This window comes from Cyprinus carpio, chromosome B1, assembly GCF_018340385.1.
Source record: "Cyprinus carpio isolate SPL01 chromosome B1, ASM1834038v1, whole genome shotgun sequence".
Classification (NCBI taxonomy): domain Eukaryota; kingdom Metazoa; phylum Chordata; class Actinopteri; order Cypriniformes; family Cyprinidae; genus Cyprinus; species Cyprinus carpio.
Genome location: NC_056597.1, coordinates 1,735,354 through 1,758,646, shown reverse-complemented (window position 1 = coordinate 1,758,646; position 23,293 = coordinate 1,735,354). Strand labels below are relative to the sequence as shown.

Sequence of the window (23,293 nt, the reverse complement as noted above, 5' to 3'; positions counted from 1 at the left end):
ACTCTTAAATATTTTAAATATTAGAAAGTTAGAATAGACCAAAAGAATGTGAGTCAGTAAAAGCAAACTAGGGAAAAGATGAGTTTTAGCATGCAAAAATACATAATTCCCTGCAGCACTCTTATTTGTTATAAATGTAAATTTAATTCACTTGACTTTGCACAGTAATCCAAGAATAACCATTCTTCAATCCTCTACTCAATTCCATTATCCTTTTTTTTTAATCCCTTTATTTGGCCCCAACACAATTTCTTGCTTTCTGTTATTGCATTATTATCATTAAGCACACTTAGTGATACATTTCAATAAATTCAATAATTATGCAGTCGTGGAAGCTATCTGTCTCTTCATCTGTCTCTTTTTTTCTCACCCAGCATCTCTTTCTCAGCCACACCGGACTCAAATTGCTCCTGTAAAGCTTTGATTTGGTTCTCCACTTCTTGTAGTTTTTTCTGCTTTTCTTTCAAGGTGGACATTGTTGCATCTAACTCGGCCTGATAAAAACAAACAAAAAAATTAATAATAACAGCAAACAATACACAGTTACACATTCATAATGTATAATTCAAAATAATCTATGTATCAACACAAAAAAATAATAATAATAAAAATAACCAGACTCACCTGAGCAGCAGCCAGTTTCTCACGTTTGGGCCCAACCTCTTTCAGAACTCTTGAGTACAGGTCCATGGCTCTAACCCACATACACATGGACTTGCAGGCCTTGGACACTTTTTCCACTTTCTCAGGCACAAAGTCTGGATTAGTAATGTATTTATGTAGCTTCTGAAGAATCTGAGGTTTGATATTGTCCTTGTCATAGTCCATTAGCTTTTTCAGGAAGTTTCCATCACCCAGGAGCTGCTTTGCACTGAACATGTTGAGTTTAAACTCCACTAATCTATGGAATGATAGGAAGTGAAGTCTACAACTACTGTAGAAACTAAAACAATAGGTTTCCCTAAGCTCAAAGCATGAAAAGCCAGTTTGTCACTATGAAATATAGACTATTTAGACTACTTGGAAATGGTATCTATGTTACCAATTATTTTTCAGAAAGTGCAATTCAGCCAACTGCCTTATTTGTAATAACTGAATAAAATGACGAATGTCCAGTTTAATGAAAAAAGAATGTACAGTGAAGTCTTTTTAGTTTTAAAATCCTACAAGGCTCGTCTGAGTTACTTTAAAGTGTATATTGTTCTTTTATTTTGGCAAATTATTATAGTTGGTAATATCTGAATGTTCAACATATTACAACACCTCCACATCCTCTCCACCAATCTCTTAATTACATTATTAGATTTTACACCAGCTGGATGAGTACGCACCTGGAAATATAAAACAATGGCAATTATTGTAACAGAGGATTTAACGCAGGTGATTTCCAGACCAGATCACATGATATTAATTCATAAATATTTAACACCTGAAAACCAGGCAATATAGCCAAGGTGTCTAATTTTATACTGGAGTTAATATTTTAAAATGTTAATATAGAGCAATAAAAAGTCTCTCATATTAAACAGCACACTGTAATATTAAGAAGTAATATTACAAGTCATTATGTTAAAGTCAATACAAAATGTTCACTTCCGTAATGTTAAATATTTCCCAGTAAAACTGGATATTCAATACAAAAAGGCCTGATTTTATCCAACGGAAATTAATTGGATCATGAAAGTGGACTATCATTAGCAGAATAATTAAAAAACAAAATGTAGAATAACAAACCAAAACAAAACAAAGAACAACATTAGCAGAATAATTAAAAAAAAAATGTTCAATGTTGAGTTTAAACTCCACTAATCTGCCACTTAGATACAGCATAGGTTTAATATCATGAGCAAATTGAACAATTAGAAGGATAAAAGAACTGCAGAGAGAGAGGGAGGTGGAGAGACAGAAACACAGATTGTTCAGTCTGTGTTATGACATTTTAAACACCCATTAAATTGCTGTCTTATAAAGTGAATAATGAGTAGCTCTGTGGTAGATGATGATGATGATGATGATGCTGAAAGTAAGGAGATGAAGGAGTATGAGATTTATGACTGAGTCAAAAGAGCACAGATGCTCAACAGTCAGACAAGCTGATGTTAATATGGCCAGCACATACGGAGTCACACTGTGGAGGGTCTCAGAGCCGGAGGGGGTTTGTGTGAGAACATGTTTATCTGCAGCTAGATTAGATACCTAAAAAGATTTAATACCAAAATTTCATGAACCTGGATTAAAATCATATCAGTGCCTCTACACTTTAAAAGAAACAAGAAACAGTTTGTAAAGGTCACAAAAAAAAAAAAAAAAAAAGTAATTTATACTTAAAATTTTAAGTGTAACTAAGTGTACACCCACTTGTTCCAAACCTGTATGAGTTTCTTTCTTCTGTTGAACACAAAAGAAGATATTTTGAAAACTGTTGGGATCCGACTGAGCACCATTGACTTCCATAGTATGGAAGACATACAGAAGACAGAAGAAAGAAACTCATCCAGGTTTTGAACAAGTGGGGGGTGAGTAAATGGTGACAGAATTTTCATTCTGAGAGTGAACTACTCCTTTAATTTAGGTTTCTTTAGATAAGTCCTATCATCTATCTCATGCTCAATGCGATGGCAATGTAGCTCTTTTTTTCTCTGCAAGCCTGGCAGGCATGAGTAGGAAAGGCGTCTGATCACAGCCACATTATCTTAGATTAAATGTGATTCTGCACAGTCCCCCTGGAGCAACATAGGGTTAAATATGCATGCAGTCATTTTTTCACCATTAAAAAGTTTTACCCTTGCAGAAATGATTGTACTATTAATAAATAGGTATCAATCCTTTAAACTCACATGAGATGAAGGTCTAGCCTATAAATTTTATGATAATATAATATAATATAATATAATATAATAAATATAATATAATATAATATAATATAATATAATATAATATAATATAAAATAATATAATATAATTAGGGCTGTCAAATGATTAATCGCGATTAATCACATCCAAAATAAAAGTTTTGTTTACATAATATATGTATGTGTACAGGGTATATTTATTATGTATATATAAATACACACACATAAATTATATATTTAGAAAATATTTACATGTATATACATTTATATATTTATATTCTTATATTTTATATTATATATAAATATATTTAATATATAAACATAACATATTCTTCTTAAATATATACATGCATGTGTGTGTATTTATATATACATAATAAATATACACAGTATACACACATATATTATGTAAACAAAACTTTTATTTTGGATGTGATTAATCATGAATAATCCAATAGCCTTCCACTGTTCTATTAAAATAATCCAAATATAATATAATATAATATAATATAATATAATATAATATAATATAATATAATATAATATATATAATATAATATAATAATATACATGAGTGGGGTATTACTGATGTATTTTATGTTATAGAATAAAACCGCAGACAATATTTCAGGCGTTTAACCCATTCGAAAAAACCATTGACTTTGGGACGATAGAACCAGAAGTGCAAAAATGCTAAAATTTCTGGGTTTGAGGACACCTGCAGCACTGTATATAATACAATATAAAATAATATAAAGATGGAACTCACTTGTGGCTGAGCAGGATGCACACCGCCTCCATCACAGTCATGACGAGGTCTGGTGGTTTGGTGAAGACACGGATTTCTGATATGTCAGCTTTATCCAGGGCATTCAGAGCCTTGTTGGCACTGTCGAGTGCAGGCAGAGCCTCATCCAAATCACGCTGAGCATCATCCGCAATAGCTTGAGTCTCTTCTGCCTTTACCTTAGCTAAAGCTTCATCCTCTTTCACAACCCTACGCACCTACAGGTACACAGGTCCATAAGAGCAACTGTTATTGTTAGAAGATGTATTTCTTTAAAGCATTATTGAGTTCATTTCATGAAAAATCAAAACATTTTAATGTGTTTTGGGACTTCCAACATAAATTAGACATAGCATTACAAATGGACCTGAGGAGAAAAAATGGAAGTATATAAATAGGAGTTCCTGTGAAAACAGATGGGGTATTGTTGAATTATTAGTAATACACATACCTGGTCAGCATTCTCTTGATCCACAGCAAGTTTCTCCATGAGAGCATTGACATCGATTGATTTTTGTTTAAGCACAGGCTCCAGAGCAGAGAGGTCTTGCTTCATCTTATCAACTAGTTCATTTGTCTCCAGCAGTTTAGTAAGACCATTTTTCACACGGTCTCGAGCCTGTGCAAACAAACACATTATATTTTACACATACAAGTCACACATTTCTATGTTTTTCTAGCTCTGATGGATCCATTACTCTAATATATCATCCAGTTGAAATGTAGCTTACTTTAAAATTTAAAAAGGTACCGACTTTTTTTCTTGAAACTTCTTGGAAGAAATTACTTAGACTCCACAATCTTAAGTAATCATGTAACAACATCAATAATTTATGCATCTATGCATCACCCATAGCCCAGTCTCCTCACCGCCTGCAGCTGCTGTCTCTTTTCTCCCAGCATGCTCAGGTACAGGTTAATGAGCTCTAAATAAGAGGTGGGCGTTGTGTAATAGTGTCTGCGCAGTTCGGAATAAAAACGTTCCGCCATGTCAGTCACGCTAACATGGATCTCCACACACATCTCTGAAAAACACTGCTTCATCTCCTCACTGCCAAACTCCACATTCTGGAAGAAGGTCTGGGACACAGAAAGCAGTGCTTCACGGGGCCACTGAAAAATAAACATGGAAAGAAAGAGAAAATTTCCCTGACTGCACTATATCAAATATTGTAAATGCATCACAGAGTGAGCACAATTTGTTTACTGAATTGCATTTGAAAAGATCTTTTAAAAGATCATGTGTCATTTTTGGGTGCACTATTCCTTTAAATGTTAATTTCCTTTTTCTGACTTATTTATGTAACGTATTGGCTTCCAAAAGTACAAAAATAGCATGCAGATTGCACTCAAGACATTATAATAGACTATTCTTTCATTTTATTCTGCAAGAACCATAGCGGTCACCTTGAAATATGTGGGGTGAGTGTGTTTGTGTGTGTGTGTGTGTGTGTATACGTGTATACAAGTAAACAAACATACACTGATGGAAACAAATAAACAAATAAAAGCATGGTGAACAGACATATGGGCTTGCTGCTTAACATTAATGGGCAGCTGCAGTTGGCCAGCACAGAGCCATTCATCACACCCACAAACACAACGCTACAATGGACAGCACAACAAATAAAATCAACACTCTACATGCAGACAAACCACACATACACACACATACATACACACACACACACACACACACACACACACACACACACACACACACACACACACACACTTTAATTAGCAGAACACCCCTTTCAACCAAACAGCTCACAGAGGTCAGTGAACATGCGTCTCATTAGATAAGAGAATAAAACAAAGGAATGGTGGTAAAGAGAGATTGAATGATAGGTGCACAGTGTCTGTATGTGTGTAAAGACTTGAAGCCCCCTTCTCTTTTTTATAGTCATTCTATAAAAAAGTACCATTTATGTCCACAATGTCTGATGAAAAGCACTAAAAATCTAATATTAAGTGTTCTAAAATTAATTATATTGAATTATAAATATATTCTATATATAAAAATATTATTTTATTTGACTGTGATGTATTTTTATAAATATTTATAAGGCAAGGCAAGACAAGTTTAATTATATAGCACATTTCATACACAATGCTAATTGTCAATATACATGTATATATATATATATATATATATACATATATATATATATATATACATATATATATATATACATACATATATATATATATATACATATATATATATATATATATATATATATATATATATATATATATATATATATATATATATTGCATATCCATATAGCTGGTCTACTGTATAAAAAGATTGTAAATACAACAAAGATTATTGAAGTAAATTTGACAAGAAAGTACAATTTCATTGTTCCTTCTTCAAAATTTCAGGTTTAATACAATGTGTTGCGAAATAAATGTGAAATTTAATTACAAAAAAACGTGAAAAGTGAACAAAAAATTGTCTACATCAAAGTTTTTAATTATATATTTTTTATATTTATTTTAAATACAACAATTGCTGATAAATTTGTTGAAAAATAGATATTGGTTTTTATTATTATATTTATTATGTTAAATTCTATTTTATTTACATCTGTGAATTTTGATTCCCTCATCACCCCAACACATTTTTTTAACATAATACTACTTTCATTTTAAATGGCATAATGAACAGAAAGTGAACATTTACATTTTCCGGAGATTCTATTCAATATTCTAACAGAAAAAACTGATACGGATTTACACTATATCAGCACTCTTGGAATGTCGCTCACTCAGATTCAAGGAACGGAACTGTTATATAATAGATTTTATTAATTTATCTTGAGATAGCAGTATGCATATTTTTACTTAAAACATTCTTTGGCTATTTCTCTCTCCATTTCTCTCTCTCAGGGCCTAAACCAACACCAGTAAAAAAAAATAAAATTGTTATGCCTTTAGACATGAGCAAATCAGCTACTGACAAGAGCCCTGTTCCCAACCATGATTACTGTGAAAACAGAGAACTGAAGCAATGGACTTGTAGGGGTGAGTAAGGGCGGAATGCATAAGTAGCCTTTTTAAAGTATATGTATGAGCAAAAATGAGAGTTGCTCCTTATCATCTTGGTATACTGCTGCCTGTCTTGCATAAGTGACTCTTTAATATGTATATTAAGGACTGGGGTAGCAATTTCCCTTATCAATGTCCCATGCCATTACTGGACAGATTGGCCATGGAGAATAAATGTGCTTATATTCCTGATGTAGACCAAAGCTAGACAGGTTTTTATATATATATATATTTTCCAGTAAAACAAAATATTTTGTTTGGTCTCATTTCATAGCTGTGTAATAAAAATAGTGTAAGAGATATATAGAGATTTGTTTTGAATTGTTTGTACAGTAGATGCTGCTCTTTTGAAATTTCATACATCAAAGAATTCTGAAAAAAAGTATAATTGTTTCCACAAAATAATAAAGCAGAATAACTGCTTTCAGTATTGATAATAATAAGAAATGTTCATGCACATCGAATCAGCATATTAAAATGGTTTTTGAAAGATCATGTAACTCTAAAGACTGGAGTAATGACGCTAAAAAATCTGCTTTGACCTGAATGGAATAAATTACCATTTGAAATATACTGAAATACTAAAAAAAGACTTTTAATTTCCAATTTTCGATTTGAATAATATTTCAAAATATCACTGCTTTTACTGTATTTTTGATTAAATAAATATCCTGATGGTCATTAAGAGCATTGAAGACTTTAAAATCCCCTAACGTTTAATCAGTAGTGTATGTACAGTATACAACACTTCAGGTGTCCATGGGTATTTCAGGATGCCTTCAGGTTTCATTGAATTTCAACTTTCTTTTATGTTACTTTAAGGGGAACTCAATTAGAATGAATTGTGCCCACTGACAGTATATTTAGCATTCGCTGTCTGTTGTTTTAGCAACCAATTTACTGAACAAGTTAAGCAAACAAGCCAAAAAATTACTGCCGAATGCTATGTGCATGACACAATTGCCCATCTTCTGGCCGATTAAAACTGTGCCTACCACCTGCTTTCTGTAAATAGCACTGATTTTGTAAATAAGGCACATCTGTAATAAGCCTTTGCTTGTGCCTGTGCATATTTAAATTAAGTCATTGCTATTCTTTTTATTGCACACGTCTTCTCTATGAAAAAGATTTTATAGAGATGAAATGTGTGCGGCGCTAAAAAGAATAACAATGACTTCATTTAAATGTACATAGTGAAACACTGCATGGTTAAGTTTGGTTGTGGGTTTGCATGCGCAGCAGTTTAGTGGAAACATGTTTAATGAATTCACCACTCAGTGATTTTGGTTCGAAAAAGAGAGTGTTTAAAGAGAGGAGGTGTATTCTAACCTGTACAAACCAGTCAATGGTACAGCAGTTAACTAGTGATGGGAACATGCGGCAGCGTGAGCGGAAGGAGTCACCCACAGGGCTCATACACAGCACTATGTGCAGCTTCTCACGCACACGAGAGATAAAGAACTGGAAAACCTGAAGACACAAAGACAAACAGAGATAAGACAACTGACATCTAAACAGAATTACAGAGCAGCTGAGAATATATAGTGACATTCTGCACTTGGTTAGATCTCTTGGTTATGGCCATGTTGCAAGATTGGATGGTTTTTAGTTGTAGATGTACCTCATCCCTATTTCCCTCAGAGATGCCTGCCTCTTTAGCCTTGGGGCTAATGGCAGCCAGCACCTGTTTCAGTTCATCCTTCTCAAAGAGGTTTGGTACTTCACCCGAGTTCAGCATGTTATTAATATCCTCCAGGAACTCTTCCACCACAATCTAAAACAGATGAGAAAAACAACATCATTCCACCAACACTGGTGCATGTTATTAATATCATGTTAATACTACAACTGGTTGAAAGGTGGTGGTATTGCAACTTAATGCTGGCTGCCACCTGCGTCAGTCCCTATCACACCTCTTTAGACCAGGGGAGTGAGATTTACCCATACAGCTCTTACTAACTGGCCTCCATTGCAATCTTTAGCCTAAGGCTGATGATACCACAGGGCAACTTTTTGAGCATTTTTGCTAGGCAACTTTTTTTGAGCAATGTTGCTTGAGCACTTTCCCATTGAGAATGAGTAACAAATTTCTATTTCAATACTTTAGATCCGTCATGGACCCTGTGTCTCACTTGGTTGCCTGTTGATGGCAACATTGCCTAAAAAGTTGCCCTGTGTATCATCAGCCTAAACCTCATTCCCGTCCGGGTCACGGCACCAGTGTACTGTAACCCCTCCTATACTACTCGTCCTGCTACCTCAGAGTAGGTTTTGAACAGGCATGGGAGGCAGGCACACTAACAAGGGGGCTAATGACAGCAGCCTCTTGCATCAGATGCTAGCACACCTCTTGAGATCAGGGGAGTGAGATTTAACTGGCCTCCGTTACATACACTTTGGTACAGTTATGTTTACAAACTCTCTCTGCCTCCATACATTCATATTTTAAGTGCGATTCACTGGCCAAAAGAAGGAAAATACTAAATAAACTAATTTTAAAATGATTTTGATTCATAGCAAAATAAATGTAATTATTTGTAAACATTTTTTTTAATAAAAATCACTCGAATACTGTTATTGTGAATTCAAAACAAAAAAACAAATCCGTAGTAAAAAAAAAATACTCCTCCTTTAAAAAACTTCTTCCTTATTATAAAAAAACAACAATAATCTAAATAATTTCGGCCACACTAGAGGGCACGTATTGAAAACAAACAAAGAAACAAAGACGTAGCTTGATGATGCCGTGACTGAGTGTGGAATCATGGGAGTCTTCCTCCCCACAGTCGATGCAATCTGACAGGACTCGGGCAGAAATCATGTTCATGAGTGAGCAAATGATTTATTAACGTAGTAGAATAAAGCAGGGTGAGGCTGAAAGCCGTCGAAGAGAAACGAGGCCGCTGAACGAGCGCAACACATGGCTCGAAAGCAGCGGAGCTTTTATTATGCCAGAGTTGACCGCTTCCGCTCCTTCCGGTCTTGAAAATGTGGGAAAAAAGCAGCGCTGTTTTATCATACTAGATACATTTGAAAGTTCTGTTATAATGCTACTCTGAGCGGTCATCACCGGTCTATTAAAATGCACAACATATTAGAGCATCTTTGGTGTTTCCATGTTTTCTACAAAACAAAACCGGAAATCAAGAGGTTATGACGTCATTGGCAGGCGACACAATGACACTATGGACGCGTTCTGTGTCACTAGATAAAATTGCTTATTCCTCTGGACTTAAATTTTCTTCGAAACATGTGGGATAATGTAAGTACACAAGTCAGCAAAATATATAACACTGTAATAGTGGTTTTTGGATATTTTAATAAAAAAATATATAATATTGTGCCTTTAAATCCAGAATAAAACCAATCCAAACATTACACACACATACACACACACACCCATGGGTTGGTACTCCAGGTATAGAATTTAAACCGAAAGGTCAAACACCCTCTAAGGGCAAGTTTGAAAAACAATGTTTCAAAAGTGAGTGACTATCTATCAAAAACACTGAAGAGTATTTATTCCCTTCAGTCCATGAAAACACAATAATAAATGACATTTAAAACAGCCTATTCAATCAAACACCCTGATTCTCATTAGTAATTAGCCCTACAGATGGCCACACAAACACAAACCCCACAACGCATATCTCTTGACTATAGCACCAGCTTGTGTCTGTCTCGTTAGGAACTGTTCATGAAATTATTTAGGGGGTCATTACTGCTGCAGAGCCTGTATGCTGAATCACAAAGCAGTACAAGTCTCTGCTTTCATGAGACAGTATTACAGCACTGGCAGAGAGCCCGGAGTCATAACGGAGATGACCTACTGTCTACTACACAGCTCAGAGAAAACCTCTCTGCATCCAGTTTAATATCCACATATCAATAAATCATAACTTGTGAATTGGTTACAAGGAGTTTCGGAGAGGTGTGGTTTTGGGTTACGCTAGGGTAAACATTTCATTTTACAAACTTAAACACAACAACATTACTAAAACTTTACCTAACATTAAAATAAACAGCGAATCTTTCAGCAAATTTCTTTTTGGTTGTACCTGAGTATCTGTAAAGAGAAACACCATGTCCTGGCCTTCCACACCTGCCATTTTGTAAAGTTTACGCAGGTCTTCGTGGAAGCTGTCATAATTATAACCACGGCTCAACTCAATCTGAAAGCAGCGGTAACCACACATGTGAGCAGCCAAACGTGTTAGAGATTGCTTTCCTGTGCCACCCACACCAACTAACAGAGCATTTCCACGTTCTTGGCGAATCATGCGGGCGATTCTGTTGACAGGGGAAGAGATGAATAGTAAGAAAAGAAGGTAATTTTGGTAAATGAACAAAACATTCCATTAGTAAACCGATCTGGATGCCCAGCATGAAAGGTGGGGTCATCTGAACACCTGGTTTTGTGATCACCAGATAAAAAGGCAAGCTGCTTACTTACCTAGACACATGTTCAATGGCATCTTGGAAGAACACAAGCTTGGTTTCCTTGGCAAAGGTTGTGTTGTAGTCATCCAGGTAGTCCTGTAGTACCTGGCGAATCTTCTCTATGTCTGTTAGATCCTCATAGACACGGTCAGCCTTGTCTGCTCCAACCTGAACAGTGTCAATTCAATAATTTAATAAATAATATTAAGCACTGCCATTACATCAAATAGAACCATAATCAAAAAGACAAGCGACTGTTATAGCGAACTATCTTTATATGAGTAACTATACTACTGTATTAAACAGTTAAATGTAAACACACAGAAAGCACTCTACAAAGAAAATACAAAACAGTGACACACTGTCAGATACAAAAAGATCACGACAATACCCAAAATACTTTTACCTTGATGAAATCTCCAAAAATGATGGGCTGATTCACAAAGTACATCGGCTCTATGTTTAAGCTGAAATATTTACCTGTTGGACAAGCAGTTCAGGACATTTATGTTTACTGTAGCAAAAAGATGACAGATTGGGGGCAAAACTCTGACCCACTTTCCTCTATCTAAATTTTTTTATTTCATAAAATAATAATAATAAACCTGCTTAAATAATAATAATAAACCTGCTTATTTACTTTTTTGGTTGATGAACACATTTCAAAATAAAATGTATTATAACATTAAATTATTTTATCTGTTACAATGTCATAAGCTTCTGAAGGTTAACACTGAAAAGGATTCAAGTGTCAGATGCTTACTGGCCATCTCTGAGGTCATGGTATGGAAGTAGCTCTTGTCCTCGTTGTTGATGAGTCGATCGTGGAACACACGCTGACACTCATGACAGAACAAACGGAAGATCTGGGTTTGATCTCTCACTGTAGTTGGTTCACACTGCAACATACCTGCACAGAAACACACACACATGCAGAAGCAGAGAATGAATATGATTTTCTTTCACATTCAAACAGATTCTTCATTACGTCTTTCATTTCATAGCAAGAATGCCTATTAGTATAAAATCAATTCTGAGTCTACAGATCAATGAACAATAACAGATGAACTTGTCTCTGACCTTTAGTTAATAATAAACCTAATCAGATGGGGACTGTGCTGATTGGTTTTAGTTTACATTGACAGTATCCCTATTGAGATTCTATAGATCAACCCCTGTGTGAGTCCTAAACCATAAAAGAACATTTTAACAACTCACAAGATGCTTATTCAAATTAGAGAAAGCATTTTTATTGCTCATTTAAGAGCTCCAAAATGAAAGAAGATCTTTACAAGCCTTTGGTGGATTTGAACAACAGATGCTCAAGGCCCTGGGTAAAACTGTTAAAAGTTGTATTGTTTTAGATGAATTGTGACCAGGTTTTAAATTGAGTACAATATAACTGTTAATGACAGTCTTTGTAAATTATTTGCAATTGTCCTCCTGCCTTAAATGCCCCTGTAGGTACACATGTCTTTGTTAATTTGTGTGTGTGTTTCTTACCCTGGACACATTTAGAAAGGTCTCTAAGGTTAAAAACGTAGTGGGATTTGGCTGGTGTAGGCAGCAGGTCTACACTCATACTACGGTAGATCTCAACAGCAGCATCCACAATGCTGTCAGATGCCTGCTTCACCGCTGTGGAAAACTCAGTGAGGAATCCACTCAAAATTGCCTGCAAACATGCACATACAAGAATAGTCAGTGTGCACAGCACATGTAGAACTAAGGACAGTAATATTTCTAAGCCTGAAATGTCTGAAGACTTTTGCCACAATGGATAGTTCCAGCACTGATCAGTATTCAACTGCTCAGGCTCATTGGAAATATGCAAAACTCAAGAAGCATACCTATCTGTATGAATCACTGCAGTTTCAAGTTTAAATGAACACTAGAGGCAGTACAACTCTGACTACTTTTGTACCTTTTCACACAAGTACGATTTACAGGGCCAGAGTTATGAATAAGAAAGCCTAATTTGTTGCACAATTCCTTGCACAATATTATGTTATGACTTAATTTTAACATACTGTGAAATTTCAAAACTGATACTTTTGAATGTAAGTGTAACAGCTAGAGCTTCATATGTATGGGTTTTCTAATGCAGTAGATTTGTTCAGTAGCTCACACAAGCCGCAAAAAACTAAATTTTGACAAAACAGAAAAAATCCAAAAAGCATATACAAAGTATGTAATGTTGTTGTTGCAGAAAAATTGCCACAGGCATGTATATCCAGTGAGCTTGGGATGGTTTCTTCTCTGAGTCTGTCAGTTCAGAACCATGGACAGCTACAGGTCTCAGGCTGTAGTTTCAGAACCCAGGACAGCTCTGTTCCAATACCTAATGAGCAACTCTCCAATAAACTTTCTATAAAGAAAGCTAATAGAGATGTGGAAAACTGCATATTTTAAAACTCAACTAGCCGGTGGGTTGTCTTAATGAGGAAGTCCAATTACACCGGTGAAGGGTCATGTCTACCGAACACTATTCAGATGCTTAAAGGATTCGTAAGGGTTATTCACATGAAACATATTCAAAAACATCATGGAACAGAAAAGAACCTGTCATGTATTGTTGAAGGAAATCAGAATTGTTTTGAATTTATTGTTAAAGGTGATTGCAAAAGTGGTAATATTACATCACTTGCTCAATGAATCCTTTGCAGAGAATTCAAACATCTGATAAAGATATTACAATAATTCACAAGCAATTCGCATGACTCCAGCACATCAATTAACATCTTGTTACGTGAAAGCTGTTTGTAAGAAACAACCCCATCACTTTCAAAGGTTGTCCCTAGCCAAAATATGAGTCCATACTCCATAAAACTTCCTCCAGTGAAAAAAAAAATCTATTCCCTTTTGTCATCTCACATCAAAATCGACCAACATGTCTGTTTATATTTGTTTCCACTTGTAAGCAGTGCTTGATCTGTGCATTTTTCTCTTCTGACTCAGATGAGATTACTTTTTTACTGGAGAAAGTAATATGACAGGACTTGTTTGATCTTCCAATGCTGAGTAAATTTTCAGTTAATTTGCTTACTAATTACTAATTGCTAACTAATATGCTTCACCCGTAAATACAAGTAATCATCTGATATGTTATGTCGCCTACTTTTCAACCACCTGTAAATACAAGTAAAGCATACTTTCAGCTTTAATATACTGTCTAGGTAGGCAGCTCAACAGATTTTGGAACACATTTTAAGTCGGCTCAAGATCATTGTCATTTTCTAAACCAATGGACTGATTCAGTCATTGATGTCTCCAGAATCATCAGGCAAAGCATGTATCAGCTTTAAAGTCAACATGATGAAACACCTTTGGCAACCCTTTTACTGTCATACATATATGTGACATAATTACGAGTGAAACTGGATATTCAATGAGTAAAATGTAGGCCAGGACTTGATTTTATCCAGAGGGACATGACTGGATGTTACATAGCCATGTGGCTGGAGGGGAAATCATTATGTTAGTTAAAAGGAAAAGCTGCTTCAGATGCAAAGCATTTATTATATTTTGACATGTTTATTTGGAATAACAAGTACCAGTGAAATAGGTACAATAAGACCAAAAACATGCATTAGGAAAGTTAATGGGTCAATTGTGATTTCATGTTATCTTTAAAAGTAAAATGTTCATTCAAAATGAGTGCTACCATATGTCTGACCTTAAAAATCTGTTTGAGGCTCTGCTCAGAGGGCGTTGGGAGGCACAGCATGCTGAAGTGGCGGATAAAACGAGGGGTCACCGGGTTGCGACCTCCACCAGGAGGCGCACAGGCTGCAGCTATGGTCATATCCTTTAGGGAGGAGAAGCAAAGAGAAGAAAGTGAATAAGTGCATAAGAAAAATATCCAAGGCACATCATTTAACTTTTTTGACACTTCCACTAATCTCATCAAAACTTTACTAGAGGAAATTAATGTAATATTGATTAAAACCCAAATTAGAATGAGAGCATTCATGACAGCTGGAAAACCTAATGACCAATTACTCTTCAAAAGACAGAAAAATCATTCAGGAAATGTTGCTGTGTCAAAGTCAAAGCAGAGTCATATTCAGCAACCAAAGAGCTACACTAACCCAGATGAGTTTCTCCAAGGGCAAAGCTCATTTGAGACTCACAAATCATTATTTTAATCCTCAGCAGGTTCTTTTCTCATCATATTTCTGCCTTTTATTTATCATAACTCATATTTGAGATGAGTATTGAGGTCAACTACATCTCAGATCACAATATTTCTCTGTAACCTTGCCAAATCGCATAATTGTCCCTGTTTATATTATGCAATTTTATCTTTGTTTGTACGTGTGTATGAGTGTGTGTGTGTGTGTGTGTGTGTGTGTGTGTGTGTGTGTGTGTGTGTGTGTGTGTGTGTGTGTCTTCAACCAGCACAGGGTTTACTTGATGCTGGTGTGTGAAAAATACATAATTAAGAGTCATTCCCGAGGTAAGGCAACATTTCAATGAGAGCAGCTACTTCAAACATCAACCATTAGTCCCGCTCATTATATGATAATCGTTACAACATACATTATTTTCCATTACCATAGAGAGAGATAGTGAGGCAGAGAGTGAGAAAATGTTCAACGATTAAAATGCTTGATAAAATTGAAATGTAATCCCTGAGGTTTCTGCACAAACTACTGGTCTCACAGCAGATGCACAAGATTAGGAATGGAAATCTTAAGGAAAGTAACAATTCTGGTTCTAGTTATCAATTGCGATTCCTTAATGATTCTATTAATGACTTTTTCAGTACACCCCTGACCCTCAATAATAAATCCTAATTATACAGTGCTATATCAAAACAACACTACTACTGTGGATATACACACACGCACACACACACACACACACACACACACACACTATATACAGGTCCTTCTCAAAAAATTAGCATATTGTGAAAAAGTTCATTATTTTCCATAATGTAATGATAAAAAAATAAACTTTCATATATTTTAGATTCATTGCACACCAACTGAAATATTTCAGGTCTTTTATTGTTTTAATACTGATGATTTTGGCATACAGCTCATGAAAACCCAAAATTCCTATCTCAAAAAAATAGCATATCATGAAAAGGTTCTCTAAACGAGCTATTAACCTAATCATCTGAATCAACTAATTAACTCTAAACACTTGCAAAAGATTCCTGAGGCTTTTAAAAACTCCCAGCCTGGTTCATTACTCAAAACCCGCAATCATGGGTAAGACTGCCGACCTGACTGCTGTCCAGAAGGCCATCATTGACACCCTCAAGCGAGAGGGTAAGACACAGAAAGAAATTTCTGAACAAATAGGCTGTTCCCAGAGTGCTGTATCAAGGCACCTCAGTGGGAAGTCTGTGGGAAGGAAAAAGTGTGGCAAAAACGCTGCACAACGAGAAGAGGTGACCGGACCCTGAGGAAGATTGTGGAGAAGGACCGATTCCAGACCTTGGGGGACCTGCGGAAGCAGTGGACTGAGTCTGGAGTAGAAACATCCAGAGCCACCGTGCACAGGCGTGTGCTTTTGAACCAGAAACAGCGGCAGAAGCGCCTGACCTGGGCTACAGAGAAGCAGCACTGGACTGTTGCTCAGTGGTCCAAAGTACTTTTTTCGGATGAAAGCAAATTTTGCATGTCATTCGGAAATCAAGGTGCCAGAGTCTGGAGGAAGACTGGGGAGAAGGAAATGCCAAAATGCCTGAAGTCCAGTGTCAAGTACCCACAGTCAGTGATGGTCTGGGGTGCCATGTCAGCTGCTGGTGTTGGTCCACTGTGTTTTATCAAGGGCAGGGTCAATGCAGCTAGCTATCAGGAGATTTTGGAGCACTTCATGCTTCCATCTGCTGAAAAGCTTTATGGAGATGAAGATTTCGTTTTTCAGCACGACCTGGCACCTGCTCACAGTGCCAAAACCACTGGTAAATGGTTTACTGACCATGGTATTACTGTGCTCAATTGGCCTGCCAACTCTCCTGACCTGAACCCCATAGAGAATCTATGGGATATTGTGAAGAGAAAGTTGAGAGACGCAAGACCCAACACTCTGGATGAGCTTAAGGCCGCTATCGAAGCATCCTGGGCCTCCATAACACCTCAGCAGTGCCACAGGCTGATTGCCTCCATGCCACGCCGCATTGAAGCAGTCATTTCTGCAAAAGGATTCCCGACCAAGTATTGAGTGCATAACTGAACATAATTATTTGAAGGTTGACTTTTATTGTATTAAAAACACTTTTCTTTTATTGGTCGGATGAAATATGCTAATTTTTTGAGATAGGAATTTTGGGTTTTCATGAGCTGTATGCCAAAATCATCAGTATTAAAACAATAAAAGACCTGAAATATTTCACTTGGTGTGCAATGAATCTAAAATATATGAAAGTTTAATTTTTATCATTACATTATGGAAAATAATGAACTTTTTCACAATATGCTAATTTTTTGAGAAGGACCTGTATATATATATATATATATATATATATATATATATATATATATATATATATATATATATATATATATACATATATATATATATATATATGTATGTATGTATGTATGTATGTATGTATGTATATATGTGTGTGTGTGTGTGTATCCACAGTAGTAGTGTTGTTTTGATATAGCACTGTATAATTAGGATTTAATAATTAATTAATTTAATAATTAATAGTTGATATCTCGAACTGAACTGAACTTAAAAAATCCTTCTTTTAAATACTGTTTTTGTTTATTTATTATAAACAATACCAGTCATGAATAAGTAACAGTTTTTGATTTCCTACCCTGGCCAGTGACGTGAAACAAGGACAAATCTTTTAACCCCTTAACTGTCACTCACATTTTTGAACATAGACTTGAAAGTGCACTTTCCAAACTAAAATGTTTATAATTCATGAACAAAAACATTTTATAACATGATCTTGATGTACCATTTTCGTGGTAATGCAATGTCTGATTTTAACATTTTGAGATTTTAAGTTTTCAGTTGATATATCATTTCTGATTATTTCTATAGTGTGACAGAAAAAAAAAGGCAACGAAGAAGACTTTTTTTTGACAAAGGTCAGAACTCCTGTTATGGTGTAGATTTTTGAGGGTGCACTCTTGTCATAAATTAATCTATTACTTTTACTACATAATTTTAAACAAAAAACATTGGTAAAATATCTATTTAGGAGCCTTAGACCTTTCCAACGCTATATAGTTTGTCATGATTAGATAAGGATTTTGTGAAGTAAACATAGGCATCCCGTATACGGGACGGGGTGACAGTTAACAGGTTAATATCTCTGAAGGGATTTTTTATGTGTATGTTGCTCACATGTATCTCTTTCCAGAAGAACTTTTCTCTGTCATAGAAGCCATGGAAGTCCTGGAACTGTCTGAGCAGCTCTATAGGGGGCTGAGAGCCATAACTGTCAAGTTTTGGCATGTTCAGATCATCCACAAACACCACAATCTTTTTATTAGCAGGAGCACCTGAAATACATAAACACAGATTGTTTTTTTTTTTGTTTGTTTTTCTTTTATGATGGATGATGATTTTCAGTATGGCGGTTTATACAACCACGCAAATCACATCTAATGTCCTGTACCAAGTATATTCTTTCTCTTCTTCTCCAGTTTTGACTCAATGATCTCTTGAGTTCTAGCTGATGAAGTTTGGGCTGAGAAGTTGATGTAGACGGGGACATAACCTGCCTTCTCCTGCACACTGTTCAACAATGCCCGTGCCACCACAGACTAAAATTCACAATAAGCCTAGTAAGCAATTTGTATTGATGAACAATGGAAAAACTTTACATCACATTAAATACGCACTGCCTTACCTTTCCCACTCCAGTGATGCCCGTAAAGAGGACAGAGTGATTGACAGATAGCAGTTTTTCCATCAGGTATCCGTACCTCACCGTGTCTGTGGTGGGCACCAGCATCTCAAAGAAGGGCATCTCACTGTTATAACTGAAGCAGGGAATGATCTTCTCCCATGGCTCTAAACATTTAGCATCAAAGTTCATATACACACTCCATAAATCACCTCCACTGGGCAACTGTTACAGAGAGAGAGAGAGTTCATGTTAATATGTACTATGCCATTTTAAATGTTAATAAAACACAATATTAGATGTTTAGCAGAATGTCCTAGGCGCTCTTTTCTATGAAATTAAAGTGAAAGGTGACAGGGAAGTCACACTTCTAAATCAATGACATGAAAACAGCATAAAAGTAGTTCATATTGTGGTAGTCCATTTCTTTCTGAAATCAGACAATAGTTTGTGATAGACAGACAGATACAGTAGATATATAGTACTTCAATGTAACAATCAGAGGGTTTGTTTAGATAAGTATAATCAGTAGTAATAGCAAGGCTGTTAACCCACTGGAGTCTGAGAATAGAAAATAAATGTTTTTTTTCTTCTGGAGTCTTTATTATAAGATCAGGTTCTAACACCCTTGTTCATCTCAAATTCAACATTCTTTTTCTTCTGCTCTCCACTTCTCCCCTCCTCCCTTGCTCATTCAGCCTTGCTCTGTGGAATACTAACAATGCCACTCTCCACTCCATTCCGACCTTCTGAAATAAATACCACACCTTCCCTTTATCCTTATACAAATGTCTGGGACATATTGTTTTCCCTCAATCTTGTTCTCATTAAATATTCCTAAGGTCACATTTAAGAATGTAACAGGCACATAATACAGAGAAGACATAGCTGTCTTTATAAAAAGAATTGAACCAGTCAGGTGCTATATATAATTTACGATGACCTCTGAGTCAGGTTAATGTGCTCTTTTCAGGGTCAAAGCCCAGAGGAGGTTTGTAGTAGCTTCAATGTTCCACACCAGTTATTAAACAGGAATAGCTAGCTACTGTATAAGAGAAGAAACAAAATCATTACCTTTTGGATTATGTAAAATTATAAAAACACAATGGCTGCAGATCTGTGAAGAACCAAACATGTTCTTCCAAATGTTGAAACACATAATGCGGTCTTTTTCTGAACACAACACTATGAAGCTGATATGATTGTTATAAATTATGACAATAAAAGAGAAAGTCCCCATTACTGTGTATTTATTGATAAAATTATCCATAAATGTAAGCATACTTAATCAAAATGATCTGAGGTGTATTTCAGTGTATATAAAATGTACCTTTGCATCACTGTTGCCCTCAAACTGCTGCCTGACGAATGTGTCGAATGTGTCCCAGTGGCTGTCAATCAAATTTCCCCCCAGTGCCCACAGGTAGCAGAACACAAACGTCTGACACAACATACTGTTCAACTTACTGGCCTCCTGCAAATACATACACAAAAAAACATACACAAATTTAAAAGAAAGCAGACAAAGCAAACAGTTGGATACCATCATACTGCAATTTCTAGCAACTGCAAAACTACTGTACATTGATATGAGTGTGCAATAGTTTTTGGGTCTGAATGTTCTGAACTGTGCCAGTCCAGGGTTTTGATTCATGATACTCAACTTGCAACTCAAGTTCCCACTCCTCTCTGCATCCTTAAATCTCAGAGAAACCAAACATTCAGGGAGAAGTAAGAATGTGAATTTATGTTTATGCTTAATAGAGTAATGGAGCAGAAATCATGTGTGTCTGTACTTAAATGTATGACTGCAAATAAATCTGAATTTCTTTTCAGGTTTATATATTGAACATTATCAGTAGGTAAGAAAAACATTTACATAACATTATTAATAATTTGCTTTGTGATAATTGAGATGCATTATACCATTTTAAGGTTAGGGGCTCCATCGCTGAACAGTAACGCCTCCAGTAGGCAGCAGAGGGTTGTGACTTTACTGATGTCCACCTGTGCAATGGCCTGCACACAGTGCTTTGATACAAACTGCAGGCCCTTCTCCACATATTGTTCAAACAGCTCCATCAGATATCCACATACAGGCTCTGTAATCTAAAAAACAAAATTTCTGAGATGGCAATAGCTCTACAGGTCTAAAATCCCAACTATAAAATACTCTACAAACAAAATACATATTGCCTATAAAACAAAACTCCTTCAAATGCTTCTAAAAATAACTTTGAGAGTTTTAAAGGCTTCACCTTCTCTGCAAAACCTGTGAGCCACGTCTGAACGTACGGCATCCACTTAAGCTCCTCTGGGTCAATGTACACCATCCCACAACGGCTTACTGTGGCAGGAGACGCCACTGCCAGGTCCTGAACCTGATTGAGAAAGCATAGCATGTAAGCGTGCGTGACTAGCCTCTAATTAAAAACAGATAGTGCGTGTGGAATTCAACAAACAGGTGCACATTTGAGCATCTCACCTCAAACATCATGTGTATGGAAGGCGTGAGCTTGATCCTTTCACTGTTGGCCAAGCAGAGCATCTTATTATCATCCAGCACCGTGTTCATGTTCTCGATCCACAGTGCATCCACCGGGCCATCACTGATCACCCATTTGTGGTCGTCACTGAAGTCCTGGACTGCTGCCCGCACACAAAGCGCCATAAGACCGTCCCGCCATTCAAGCGTCAGTGGGTTCACCTCCCCGTAAAGCTCGCCCATGTTCACTGACTTTGGGTTGAGTACATAGGTCTTAACAGGGCGGTAGAAGGGATTTTGATGACCAGCATGATACAGGGTATCCAAGGTGTCTGCCAGCACTAGGTAGACTGTGGTTTTGCCGCTTCCAGTGGGCCCCACGAGCATTACCCCATGGCGGACTAGCATGGTCTCGTATAGTTGGATGACCTTGCTTATGATGCTTGGGAGGGGCTGGAGGGAGCGTTGGCACAGGGATGAGTGAATGGTGGAATGCAGGACACCATAGTCATGCTCTGGGATGGTGACGCCAGGGAAGAGGTCTGACAATATGCCTTAGGGAAGAAAAAGAAGGAGTTAGGGATCCACACATATATACAGTATTTTGACCTGGACTGAATTTAACTGAATCACGTCTTAAAATATCAAATTATCAAAAGTAAAAACATCTGTCCAGATGTTTATAGCTAACGAAATGAATGGTATGTCAAATACTCACATGGACCCTCACATGAGATGGATTTTATTCTACATAATGGTGGCTCCCCCTCATGGTGGAGATCATATGATCATGAAATATTGTGAAATGACTACAGTACTGACACACACATTTACACGCATATAAACGGGGATATTTCATAGCTTTCAAATGTTTTGATATATAGTTATTATACATATAGCTTTTACATATTTCTTGTTATAAATACTACAACCTAAACCTTAATCTACACCCTTACCAGGGTTATTAGAGTTAGAGGGTTATTAGAGCCATAAAAACATTTTTGTAACTTAAAAATTAACTCTATTTTCATTTGGTTTAATTTGATGTACTAAAATTGCAACAACTTAATAAAAATTTATAAAATATTAAGAAACACTAATATCTTCTCAATTTTACTAAAAAAACCCTGCTACCAATAACTCTGACAGAAAACTTTCTGCATGACATTTTCTTAAACTTTATTTATATCTATACTGTTTTTACATTTGAGGACATCCCTAAAATGAGGTTTTGGCAAATTTAGCTCACATGTGACAGTGAAGACTGAAAATTTAGCTTTGCTATCACAGGAATAAATTACATTTTTAAATATATTAAAATAGAAAGAAGTTGCTTTAAATTGCAATAAAGTAGAAATCAGTTGTTTTGAATTCCATTAATATTTCAAAATAATGTGGTTTTATGGTATTTTTGATCAAATAAATACAGTTTTGGTAAGCATAAGAGACTTCTTTCAAAAACATTTTAAAAATTGTATGTGTTGTAAATACAATGAGCAGTCACCTGAAAAGCACTGCATCATCTTTGAGGAACTTGGGCAGGTTTGAGTCTCGCAGAGCTCTGATCAGCACAACATCCTCGCTCAAGTGAGGGTTTTCTCTTTTTAATGACCTGCACACGCACACACATAATACATTATATATTAAAGGTTGTTCAGAAAATGTGAGCATGAACACACAACCAGCAGCACAAAAAAGTTGGACTTGCTCAGTATTTCACACTGAATACACACAAGTAATCACACAATAGATGGAGTTCACAAATCAAACAAGAATTTTAAATTTTCTGAAGAAAATAGGAGTGATGCTCTCTGAGTGCTCTGTGTGAGTGCTTTTAGAGC

At 36.0% G+C, this 23,293-nt stretch overlaps 1 protein-coding gene across 1 annotated transcript in view; it reads right to left on the bottom strand.

Annotated features, from left to right (window-relative positions):
- LOC109090057 (dynein axonemal heavy chain 6-like) overlaps positions 1 to 23,293 on the bottom strand; it is a 73,708-nt gene that overhangs the window by 24,584 nt on the left and 25,831 nt on the right. The window contains 22 exon segments of the mRNA XM_042716173.1: positions 371 to 494; positions 625 to 877; positions 1,921 to 1,928; positions 3,621 to 3,857; positions 4,091 to 4,258; positions 4,510 to 4,752; positions 8,026 to 8,166; positions 8,318 to 8,470; positions 10,755 to 10,986; positions 11,150 to 11,304; positions 11,543 to 11,616; positions 11,900 to 12,046; positions 12,640 to 12,811; positions 14,813 to 14,944; positions 18,463 to 18,620; positions 18,737 to 18,884; positions 18,971 to 19,192; positions 20,298 to 20,441; positions 20,894 to 21,076; positions 21,226 to 21,348; positions 21,453 to 22,008; positions 22,957 to 23,064. Coding sequence (XP_042572107.1) covers positions 371 to 494; positions 625 to 877; positions 1,921 to 1,928; positions 3,621 to 3,857; positions 4,091 to 4,258; positions 4,510 to 4,752; positions 8,026 to 8,166; positions 8,318 to 8,470; positions 10,755 to 10,986; positions 11,150 to 11,304; positions 11,543 to 11,616; positions 11,900 to 12,046; positions 12,640 to 12,811; positions 14,813 to 14,944; positions 18,463 to 18,620; positions 18,737 to 18,884; positions 18,971 to 19,192; positions 20,298 to 20,441; positions 20,894 to 21,076; positions 21,226 to 21,348; positions 21,453 to 22,008; positions 22,957 to 23,064 — 3,881 coding nt within the window.